At 36.5% G+C, this 12,389-nt stretch overlaps 1 protein-coding gene across 7 annotated transcripts in view; it reads left to right on the forward strand.

Moving 5' to 3' along the window:
- The window catches only part of RBM46 (RNA binding motif protein 46), a 49,779-nt gene that overhangs the window by 7,554 nt on the left and 29,836 nt on the right, over positions 1 to 12,389 (forward strand). For 6 of the 7 annotated variants that reach the window (XM_077846468.1, XM_077846461.1, XM_077846466.1 and 3 more), the window contains exons 2-4: positions 6,560 to 6,721; positions 9,876 to 10,343; positions 10,895 to 11,677. In XM_077846468.1, coding sequence (XP_077702594.1) covers positions 6,571 to 6,721; positions 9,876 to 10,343; positions 10,895 to 11,677 — 1,402 coding nt within the window. In that variant the 5' untranslated portion in view covers positions 6,560 to 6,570. Of the gene's footprint in view, positions 1 to 4,615; positions 4,736 to 6,559; positions 6,722 to 9,875; positions 10,344 to 10,894; positions 11,678 to 12,389 lie in introns of all 7 variants that reach the window. The other variant, XM_077846464.1, reaches the window with a different exon arrangement.

Raw genomic sequence — 12,389 nt, forward strand, 5'->3', positions numbered from 1 at the left:
AGAGCAAGAGTGAGAAAGAGAAAGAGCATGCAGAAGGAGAGGGAGAAGCAGATGGTGAGCAAAGAGCCGGATGGGATGGATCCTAGGACAGGACCTGAGCAGAAGGCAGACACTTAAGGAACTGAGCCACCCAGGTGTCCCCCCCCCACACCCGGATTTTTGCTTTTACATACATTGTTTCAGTCCACATTCTTGTGCATTTATTTTTGGGTACTTGTGCAACTATATCTAGCTTAATTTTTTAGTAATTGAATTGCTAAATAAGTTTATAAACATCTTAGATTTTGATAAATATTGCCAAATTTCCCTCTAAAAAGATAATTCCAGTTTAATACGTCCCTGTTAACAGTATATGAAGTCCTGGTAAGGATTTTTCTGAATTTTCTGCTAGACTCTTCATCCAACAAATAATTATTGAGTACCTACCATGTACCAAACACTGTAGTGGATAATAGGGAAAGTATTCAAGGAAAATGGGATCTCTGCCCTTAAGCAGCCCAGAATTAAAACCATAGAAAATCTGTCGGTGTTTTATTTGGTCTGTTGTATAATATTTGTTACTATTTTTACATATGAATTAATTTTCAGTTTTTTGTTTGGTTTATTTTAGTTTTCTTGACTACCCACTACTCTACTTTCAAGGAATAGAGATATTGCTCTCGAAAATGCAGGCTTAACACATAGAAGTCACCTAATTGGATGATGGTATACTATATCCTGGATTATAAATTCTTTTAAGCCATCATCTGTGCTTTAAGTCCATACCAGATTTTCTAAGGAATGGCCAAAACCACATGGTCCAGCAGTGTACTCTTTGCTTGAATCTCTATAGCACGTTTAGCTAATGTTTGAATACTTCTACTTGACAGGAAGTTACCTTCTGTGGCAGTCCTTTCTGAGTACAGTTCTGAGTAGAAAGATATATAAAGGCATACTCTATCCCTTGCACAAAATGACTGTAGTTCTACTCCTCAAGGTGATCAGTATGACTAAAGTCCAGTAAAGTGACTCAGACATAGAAAACAGTTAATAAATGTGTAGAGAATTGAACTGAATTGTGAGAATTTGACTCGCTATTAAGTTTTGAATTGGAATTTAGAACTAATGTATATATACACAGGACTAAATTTGAACATGATTTTCTACTGTATTACTCTCTAGTCATGCCATCTTAATGCCTTTGAGTATCTGCACATGTAAATAAGATGATGTTTATGTAGCTTTGCAATATTCTACTTAATTTTTGTATTAAAATATACAGTGTTATGTTAGTTTCACGTGTACAATATAGTGATTCAACAATTCTCTATGTTTTCAGTAGAGAGTATAAGTATACTCTTAATTTCCTTTCATCTGTTTAACCTACCACCCTACCCACCTCCCTTCTGGCAGCCACCATTTTGTTCTCTGTATTTAAGACTGTTTTGGCATCTCTGTTTTGTCTCTTGTTTTTTGTCCATTTGGTTTTGTTTCTTAAATTCTACATGTGAGTGCAATCATACGGTATTTGTCTTTCTCTGATTGACTTATTTTGCTTAGCATAATGCCCTTATAGGTTCATCCATGTTGTCACAAATGGCACAGTTTCTTTTTTATGGCTGACTAGTATTCCACTGTTTGGATTATGTCACATCTTTATCCATCTGTTTATCAGTGGATACTTAAGGTTACTTCCATAGCTTGGTTATTGTAAATAATGCTGCAATGAACATAGGAGCACATATATCTTTTTATTTATTTATTTATTTATTTATTTATTTATTTATTTATTTAATTTATTTTTTATTTATGATAGTCACACACACACACAGAGAGAGAGAGAGGCAGAGACACAGGCAGAGGGAGAAGCAGGCTCCATGCACTGGGAGCCTGAGGTGGGATTCGATCCCAGGTCTCCAGGATCGCGCCCTGGGCCAAAGGCAGGCGCCAAACCGCTGCGCCACCCAGGGATCCCACATATATCTTTTTAAATTAGCATTCTCCTATTCTTTGGGTAAATACCCAGTAGTGGAATTACTGGATCATCTGGTAATTCTATTTTTAATTTTTTGAGAAACCTCCGTACTGTTTTTCATGGCAGCTGCACCAATTTGCTTTCCTACCAGTTTTGCAGGTTTAGTAGGGAAATGTAGTTCTTTGGTTCTCAAATTTTAAAAATTGAGATTTCACATTAGAATCAGATTTACAGCTTCCTTCCTGAAAAGTTGGAAAATTTGGCGGCATAACTGTGTAAACTAGATTTGATCATGCTAATAGTTTGCTAGAATTGAGTAGTCACTGCCCTTTCAAGATGGTGCTTAGCACTTCTTAGAGTCTTGTCCTTGGCCTTTCTGCTCATTTAACATTTCTTCCCAGGGCCTTGTAGGCATTTGAGTTAGTCATTCAGTGGATACAAAAACTTATGTCCAAAACTGAACTTTGATTTTACCCCTAAAATCTGTTCTTTCTCATCATTTGGCTTCTCATTGCTTGGACCAGTACTTTGGTCTTATCCTTGACTTCTCTATTCATTTCATGATCCGTATCTAGTGTATTGGTGAATTCTGTTGGCTATATTTTCAAAATATATCTCATATCAGAAACTACTTCTTTTTATCTTTTTCCTTTCACCAGCCTCTCTCTCATCCATGCTACCATCCTCTCTCACCGGAGTTTTAGTCCTAGTTTACTCATTGGTCTCCCTGCTTCCTCCTTTGTTCTTTTTGTTGTTGTTGTTGTTGAAGATTTGATTTTTAAGTAAACTCTACACCTAATATGGGGCTTGAACACACTTGAACCCTGAGATCAAGAGTCAAATGCTCTACTCGCTGAGCCAGTCAGGCACCCCACTTCTTTTTGACTTTAAAAAGGCAAGATCATATTCTGTGTTTAGGAATCTATGGTGGCTCCTCATTTAACTCAGAATAAAAGCTAGGGGCACCTGGGTGGCTCAGTGGTTGAGCATCTGCCTTTGGCCAGTGATTGAGCATCTGCCTTTGGCTCAGGTTGTGACCCCGGGGTTCTTGGATCGAGTTCTGCATCAGGCTCCCTGCAGGGAACCTGCTTCTCCCTTTGCCCATGTCTCTGCCTCTCTCTCTCATGAATAAATAAGTAAATTAAAAAAAAAAAAAAGCTAAAGTCCTTCATTACCTGAATTTTGGTCTGTATCTGTGTCTGTGACTTAAGGTCTGTGTCCTGTGACAGCTTGTTACCTCTCTGATCTCATCTCCTACTATTCCTTTTTTTTTTTTTTAGATTTTATTTATTTATTCATGAGAGACACAGGCAGAGGGAGAAGCAGGCTCCACGCAGGGAGCCCGACGCGGGACTGGATCCCAGGTCTCCAGGATCACATCCTGGGCTGAAGACGGTGCTAAACTGCTGAGCCATCTGGGCTGGCCATCTCCTACTATTCTTATTCCGAAATACCCATCCCCCCCCCCCCCCCCCCCCGCTGGCTTTACCATACCAGTCACTTTGCTGTACCTTTTGTGTGCCATGCACACTTCTACCTTGTACCTTTGTCTTCATTTTTCTATTTGTGCGGAAGGCTCTTCCCAAATAACTAGATGGATACATTTCTTAATTCTTTGCTCAAATGTTTTCTCATTGAGGTCAGTACTAGTTATCCTATTTAAAATTGTACCCTGTCTTCTGTCGATCCCTTCTATATACCCTATACTCCCTCCTACACACAATTACCTTTTTTTTTTTTTTTTTTCCGAGCCTGATGTGGGACTTGATCCCAGGTCTCCAGGATCACACCCTGGGCTGAAGGCAGCACTAAACCGCTGGGCCACCGGGGCTGCCCACACAATTACCTTTTAACATATATTACTTCCTTATTACTTTTATTAGCATTTGTTTTCTGCCATTGGCGAACAAGCTATTCCAGGGAGGAATTTTGGTCTTTTACTGATGTAGCCCAGACATAAGGAATAGTACTCACATACAGTTGGTGCTCAACAAACATTTGTTGAACAAGTGAATGAATCTGAGTTTGCAATCCCTGGTTTGCAGTTTGTGCTTTTCTTATTATTTTACTAATTTATTGGACAAAATTTTATTAGAAGTTAGTTTTATTTATTGTGTATTAATTAGATAGTAAATACATTTGCATTGTTATATGCAAAATACTGTTTTTTAAGTCCTTTATGCTTAATCCTGGCAGCAACCCTGTGAGGTAGAAACTATTATTATCCATTTCTTAGGGACAAGTAAACTGAAGCCAAACTTGCCCAAAGTCAGAGCTATTAAGGGGGAGAACAGGACTTGCATAAAAGCAATTATTTGGATACTTGAATTGGCTCTTAATTGTGACACCATGCTGTTCTTCTTTATTTTAAATTAGCCTTAAATGTGTGTGTTGCAGATCATTTTTCCCTGTTTATAATTTTCAGTCTTGATTTTGTTTTTTTTTTTTGCCTTCCAAAATAATAGTTAATATTTAGTGAAAATAATATAGCAATATTTTCCTTCGAGGCTTTTTTATTTTTTTAGAATGGCCTACTTGATTTTAAGATTAAAATGTAAATGTGCTAATTTTTTCTCTTTAGTTTTGATTTGTAGTCAAAGCTTAAGATGATATACTTATTTTATTTTATTTTTTTAAAGATTTTATTTATTTATTCATTAGAGACATAGAGAGAGAGAGAGGCAGAGATACAGACAGAGGGAGAAGCAAGCTCCGTGCAGGGAGCCTGACGTGGGACTGGATCTCAGGTCTCCAGGATCAAGCCCTGAGCTGAAGGCGGCGGTAAACCACTGAGCCACCCGGGCTGCCTGATATACATATTTTATATCACCTTGATAGCATCATGGAGATTTTGTTCAAAGGGCACAAGACTAAAATCTGGAAACTAGTACTAATTCTGGTAATATTTGAGAACAGGCTATGAAGATTGATTTCACGATATATTCAGTGGTAAAATATGCAGATCTTTGTGAATGATTAGCTGTGAATCAAAGGAATACTCTGGGTTAACTCATGAGTTTCTGGTTGTGAAAGTTTGGAGGGGAGGGAGTATGTTTGTTGTGCCCTTGTTGAATGCATGAATTGATGACAGGAAACATAAACAGGTTTGGAAGATAAAATGATATTCCAGTTTTGGGTATGTTGAATTCAGTATGCCTATAGATTATCTTAATTCTCTCTCTTTTTTTTTTTTTTTTTTTTTTTTGAGAGAGCACTAGCAGGGGTGGAGGGATGGGCAGAGGAATTAGGAGAGAATCCCAAGCAGTCTCCTTGCTGAATGCAGGGCCCAATGCAGGGTTAGATCTCAGGACCCTGAGGTCATGACCTGAGCTGAAATCAAGAATCAGACCCTTAACCGACTGAGCCACCAGGTTTGCATAGCTAGAAAGTGGCAGAGCTAAGTCAGACTGAGGTGCTCTGGCTGAATATTTCATACTTTTTAAAATGGTGTGCTACAGTGACTTGGTTTCCATTAGGAAAGTTCTATTGAAAGCCAAAATGGCTTTCCCAGTACATTTCCTATACTATGGATTTTGATTTTTGTTATTTGTTCATGATAAAACCAAATAAGGGAGATATAAAATTAAGAAATGGAATAAATCACAGTATTAATCTGTAGGATCAATGTGATTTTTCTGATGACTTACAGATATGGTAATTAAGTTCATTTAAAAAAATTAAAAACATTTTTATATACAGTGGTCAACACAGATCTCACGTTCTCCCTAGCTCCTGCTTACCCATTGATGTAATTTTTAAAAATATTTATTTTTGAGAGAATGAGAGAGCTTGAACAGGAGGGGCAGAGGGAGAGGGAGAGAGAATCTCAAGCAGACTTTGTTCTGAGCATGGAGCCTGACACGGACTTAATCTCACAACCCTGAGGTTATGACCAGAGCTGAAATCAAGAGTCAGATGCTTAACCTACTAAGCCACCCATGAACCCCTTAGGTAATTTTCTTAAGCTGCTGCTAGTTGAAAATCACAGTAGTTCCTGTTTCTGCTCAGAGAATGTGATCCCTGCTTTCTCTAGTAGCTGCTTTTAGGAACAGGGGCTGGTTTGAAGTTCTCTTTACTTACTCCAACTCCGAGCATCTGTTCAATTTCTGATAACTAGTGGAGCTCTTAAAGATTGTTGACAACGTGAGCTATACTGGCATTAGGCTACATTTATCCGAAAAATGTAAGGCACAGTAAAATCCAATTGGCCTATATGATAAAAAACTTAAATTTTGGCTGTATCGATCAGCAGTGGTCATATTCATTAATGGCAGTATATTTATTTTGTTACTTCTTTTGCTTTTTTTCTTTGCTAATTCCTTTTCACTTATTCTTTTTTTCTTTTTTTTTTTTTTTTTGTTCTTTTCTCTTTTTTACTTTTGCCTCCCTTTCTTGTAGCTTAGACTTTCTAAAGGTACTGCTTGATTGATCAGTGACATTAAATGAAATTTCTAGCTTCCATTTGTGGAGAACCTAGTGGGCAGGACTGTAGTGATCACCAAATGTAGCATCCACAAATGTTTTTGGTTCCTTGCAACCCAAAGAAATCCTTCACAGAGCTCTGTGGCTTCATGTCATAAACATTATTTTTGAATATTGTTTTAGGAACTGCAACCATGAATGAAGAAAACATAGATGGAACAAATGGATGCAGTAAAGTCAGAACCGGTATTCAGAATGAAGCAGCATTACTTGCTTTGATGGAAAAGACTGGTTACAACATGGTTCAAGAGAATGGGCAAAGAAAATTTGGTGGTCCTCCTCCAGGTGTGGATTTATTTATGTTCAAAAAAGTTGAATCTTTAATGTACATTAGGTATACATATCCATAAGTATGCCGAACAATAGTTCTTTCCTCATAACTGCTTTAAGATCTTAGCAATCGTTTTTACTGTTGTGAGACCTTAGCAATCGTTTTTACTGCTGTGAGAGAAAAGAGGTAGATTGTGTATATTATGCATGTTTGATTCTTTTATTTTTTTTTTCATCTCTGCTCTTGATTTAAGAAATAGTTGAGAAGGAAGTTGGGTTTGCAGGTTTTTTCCCCCAAATTTTTACCTAATTCTAGTTGGTTAACATATAGTGTAATATTGGTTTCAGGATTAGAATTCAGCGATTCATCACTTACATATAATACCCAGTGCTCAATGCAGCAAGGGCCCTCCTTAATACCTACCACCAGGTAATGACCCCTGTACTCCCTGGCTCTAGCAACCCTCAGTTTGTTCTCTGTAGTTAAGAGTTTCTTATGGTTTGCTTCCTTCTCTTTTTTCCCCCTTCCTCTATATTCCTCTGTTTTGTTTCTTAAATTCCACATATGAATGAAATCATATGGTATTTGTCTTTTTCTGACTGATTTATTTCACTTAGCATCATAGTATACCCTCGCTCCATCCATGTTATTGCAAATGGCAAAATTTCATTCTTTTTGATGACTGAGTAATATCCCGTATTGTGTGTGTGTGTGTGTGTGTGTGTGTGTGTGTGTGTACTACATCTTTATCCATTCATCAATTGATGGACATTTAGGCTCTTTCCATAATTTGGCTCTTGTTGATAAATGCTACTATAAACATTGGGGTGTATGCGCCCCTTCAAATCAGTATTTTTTTTTTTTTATCCTGTGTATCCAGTAGTGCAACTGCTGGGTTATAGGGTAGTTCTATTTTTAACTTTTTAAGGAACTTCCTGTTTTCTAGAGTGGCTGCACCAGTTTACATTCCCATGAACAGTATCAGAGGGTTCCATTTTCTTGGCATCTTTGCCATCATTTGTTTTTTCTTGTGTTGTTAATTTCAGCCATTCTGACAGGTGTGTATTGTAGTTTTGATTTGTATTTCCCTGGTGATAAGTGATGGGGAGCATTTTTTCACATGTCTTTTGGCCATCTGGATGTCTTCTTTGGAAAAATGTCTATTCATATCTTTTGCCCATTTCTTAACTGGATTATTTGTTTTTTTGGGTGCCAAATTTGATAAGTTCTTTATAGATTTTGGATACTAATCCGTTATTAGATGTTATTTAAATATCTTCTCCCATTCTGTAGGCAGCCTTTTACTTTCATTGATTGTTTCCTTCACTGTGCAGAAGCTTTTTATTTTGATGAAATCCCAATAGTTCATTTTTGCTTTTGTTTTCCTTGCCTCCAGAGATGTGTCTAGTAAGAAGTTGCTATAGTGGGGTGCTTCAGGGACTCAGTTGGTTAGGCATCTAACTTTTGATTTAGCTCAGGTCGTGATCTCAAGGTCATGAGATTGAGCCTCATGTCGGGCTCTCTGTTCAGTGGGGAGTCTGATTGAAGTTCTTTTTCCTTTTCCCTCTGTCCCTCCCCCCACTCAGGCTTGCATGCATATGTGTGCTCTTTCCCTAAATAAATAAATCTTAAAAAAAAAAAAGTTCCTATGGTTGAGATCAAAGAGTTTGCTGCCTGTATTCACTTCTAGGATTTTGATGTTTTTCTGTCTCCCACTTAGGTCTTTCATACATTTTGAATTTATTTTTATGTGTGGTATAAGGAAGTAGTCCAATTTTATTCTTCGGAATGTTGTCGTCTAACATTTTGTTTTCCCAATATCATTTGCTGAAGAGACTTTTCCATTGGATATTCTTTCCTGCTTTGTCAAAAATTAGTTGAACATACAGTTGTGGGTCCATTTTTGGGTTTTCTGTTCCATTGGGCTATGTATCTTTTTGTGCCAGTACCATACTGTCTTGATGACTCCAGCTTTGTAATATAGCTTGAAGTCCAGAATCATGATACTTCCAGCTTTTTTTCCTTTTTCAAGATTGCCTTGGCTAATTGGGGTCTTTTGTGGTTACATACAAATTTTCAGATTTTTTTTTGTTCTAGCTATGTGTATTTTGATAAGGATTGCATTAAATGTATAGATTGCTTCGGGTAGTATAGACATTTTAACAATATTTGTTTTTCCAATCCGTGAGCATGGAATGTTTTTCCATTTCTCTGTGTCCTCTTCATTTTCTTTCATGAGCATTCTGTAGTTTTCAGAGTATAGATCTTTTACCTCTTTGGTTAGGTTTATTCTTAGGTATCTAAGAATATCTGTGATTTTTGGTGCAGTTTAAATGGAATCAATTCCTTGATTTCTCTTTCTGCTGCTTCATTATTTTTGTATAGAAATGCAGCAGATTTCTGTACATTGATTTTATATCTTGCAACTGAATTTGTGTATCAGTTCCAGCAATTTTTGGTGGAGTCTTTCAGGTGTTCTAGTTGGGTTTATAAAGAAGTCAGGATTGAGTTACGGGGGAAAGAATACTTTAACTATTAAAGGAGAGGTTGTTTTGGGGAAGATTTTGAAAGAGCAGTGAGTAGAGGAGTGGTGTTTATACTAGAGGCAAACCAGATGGAAACAGCTATCTAAATATGTTTTGCTGTTCTAGTAGCTAGTATAACTTATTTGCTCATAACTCTCCAATTATCTTTCTGTTAGACTTAAAATCTGGCCTGTAGCCACATGGATGGCTGCAATGCCCACCACTTTAATACTACCTCAAGTACTCATTAGCCATACAGGCCTATGCACTTGATGTTGTTTTAACATATAAAACACTTGCTTTTTCTTAATGATATGTTCTGAAGGCTTATTCCCTCATTTTATTCAGGTCTCTGTTTAAACTTCATGTTCTCAGAGAAGGTTTACCTGACTACCAAAAATATCAACTCTTGTGTGGCTTTTTTTTTTTTTTTTTTTTCCCCCATAGCACTTACCAATCATGGCCTCTTTTCTCTATTGAATTTAAGCCAATGAGGGAAAGGTCTTCTGTTTTGTTCATTTGTATCCTCAACATCTGGAGTGGTGCACAGCACATAGAAAGCACAGTAAATTTGTGGAATGAATGATCATTGAATAGTGCATATAAATATGTTAACTAGAATTTGTTTATTTTTGACTTTCAGGTTGGGAAGGTCCCCCTCCACCTAGAGGCTGTGAAGTTTTTGTAGGGAAAATACCTCGTGATATGTATGAAGATGAGTTAGTTCCTGTATTTGAAAGAGCTGGAAAGATATATGAATTTCGACTTATGATGGAATTTAGTGGTGAAAATCGAGGGTATGCTTTTGTGATGTACACTACAAAAGAAGAGGCTCAGTTAGCCATCAGAATTCTTAATAATTATGAGATTCGACCAGGGAAGTTTATTGGTGTGTGTGTAAGCTTGGATAATTGCAGATTATTTATTGGAGCTATTCCTAAGGAAAAGAAGAAAGAAGAAATTTTGGATGAAATGAAGAAAGTTACAGAAGGAGTTGTAGATGTCATTGTTTATCCAAGTGCAACTGATAAAACCAAAAATCGTGGTTTTGCGTTTGTTGAATATGAATCTCACAGAGCTGCTGCTATGGCTAGGAGAAAACTAATTCCAGGTAAGCTTGTCCTTCTGAAGTTTATTTTTTCATATTAGCCGTAGTATAAACATGGAAGAATGACACCTCATAGATCAATATTTTGAAAATATGTAGTATCTTTAAAGAGGTAGGTTTTTTGAGTAAGAAGTGAAATAAGGGTTTTAAGAAGGCCAGAAGTTGTTCCTATGAGTCATTATCTGTAGTTATATACTAATTTACTGGATGTATACACTTTTTTGTGGTATTAATTGTTGTTTGATAAAAATCCAAAGGACAGTACCTAATTCTTCTGGTAAAAGTGTTTTTGAAGTGTCTTTGTACTGTTGACTCTTGAAATGAATTGTATTGTAAATTCTAGCTGGGGTTTGTTTGCCTTAGTAAAAACTTTCATGAAGGTTTTCTTGTGAGAAACTAATGTTTAATCAAGTATACTGATAGGTATTTGTGTTCCTGCTTCTCTGGAGAAAGTTTTCTTTAATAGTTTTTGACCTTTAGTTGTTGTTTTTTTTTTTTTTTTTTTTCCCCTTTAGTTGTTTTAATTGTCTTCAGGTTAATTTCTTTTTTTATAGGTACCTTCCAACTATGGGGCCATACCATTCAGGTAGATTGGGCTGACCCAGAGAAAGAGGTTGATGAGGAAACCATGCAGAGAGTTAAAGTTCTCTATGTAAGAAATTTAATGATCTCAACTACAGAGGAGACTATTAAAGCAGAATTCAACAAATTCAAACCTGGTGCAGTTGAACGAGTAAAGAAACTTAGAGATTATGCTTTTGTTCACTTTTTCAACCGAGAAGATGCAGTGGCTGCTATGTCTGTTATGAATGGAAAATGCATTGATGGAGCAAGTATTGAGGTAACACTGGCAAAACCAGTAAATAAAGAAAACACTTGGAGACAGCATCTTAATGGTCAGATTAGCCCTAATTCTGAAAACCTGATTGTGTTTGCTAACAAAGAAGAGAGCCACCCAAAAACTCTAGGCAAACCACCAACTCTTCCAGCTCGTCTCAATGGTCAGCATAGCCCAAGCCCCCCTGAAATCGAAAGATGCACTTATCCATTTTTTCCTGGAACAAAGCTTACTCCAATTAGCATGTATTCTTTAAAATCCAATCATTTCAATTCTGCAGTAATGCATTTGGATTATTATTGCAACAAAAATAATTGGGCACCACCAGAATATTATTTATATTCAACAACAAGTCAAGATGGGAAAGTACTCTTGGTATATAAAATTGTTATTCCTGCTATTGCAAATGGATCCCAGAGTTACTTTATGCCAGACAAACTCTGTACTACATTAGAAGATGCAAAGGAACTGGCAGCCCAGTTTACATTACTTCATTTGGGTAAGTTTAGAAATACTTTAAATAATATCATAGAATATGAAATGAGGAAGAAGTATTATTATAAATTATTTTGAATTATTTAGAATTTGTGATGTTTAACCTGAATTTTACCTCAATTTTATGAATTCATGGTAAATTTTGTTGAGACTTTTCTCTTGCATAATCTTCCTGTATTTAGCTTTTTAAACATTGCTTACTTAGGGGAAAATTTGGTTTTGATTTATTTTATAGAGTTCATAATCTTATTTCATTAATTTGTTGTTTTTATAATGACTAATTCTCATTTGATCATTTCCATATGATGTTATTTTAAGCCAGTTTCTAAGAGTGTCCCCACATCTTTGGTGAAGTCTACACAGTAGTCATTTTGAGGGGCATCAGTAGGGAGTTGGTAAAATCTGAGGCATTTCAGGTGGGTCCTGTGTAGACACAGCCTTATGCTCACCAATCTGGAAATTCATCATTATTACTCGTCTAAAGACAAAAAGCATCACTAAGAGATGTTTATGACCATTTCCCTCTTTAATTTCATGCTTTGAAGAAAGGTTTCTCTAAAGCCTTTGAGGGATAGTTAAAAAGGCTTTGGGTCATATGGTAACAAAATATTTGGCATTGTGAAGGAAGAGATGCAGTATCACTCTGGTATTCTGTTTTTTATTGTTATGTTAGTTCCCTGCCCCTACTTTTTCTCATTTTTTTTTGTTTAACTTAG

The sequence above is a fragment of the Canis aureus genome, chromosome 13 (genome assembly GCF_053574225.1).
Source record: "Canis aureus isolate CA01 chromosome 13, VMU_Caureus_v.1.0, whole genome shotgun sequence".
Classification (NCBI taxonomy): Eukaryota; Metazoa; Chordata; class Mammalia; order Carnivora; family Canidae; genus Canis; species Canis aureus.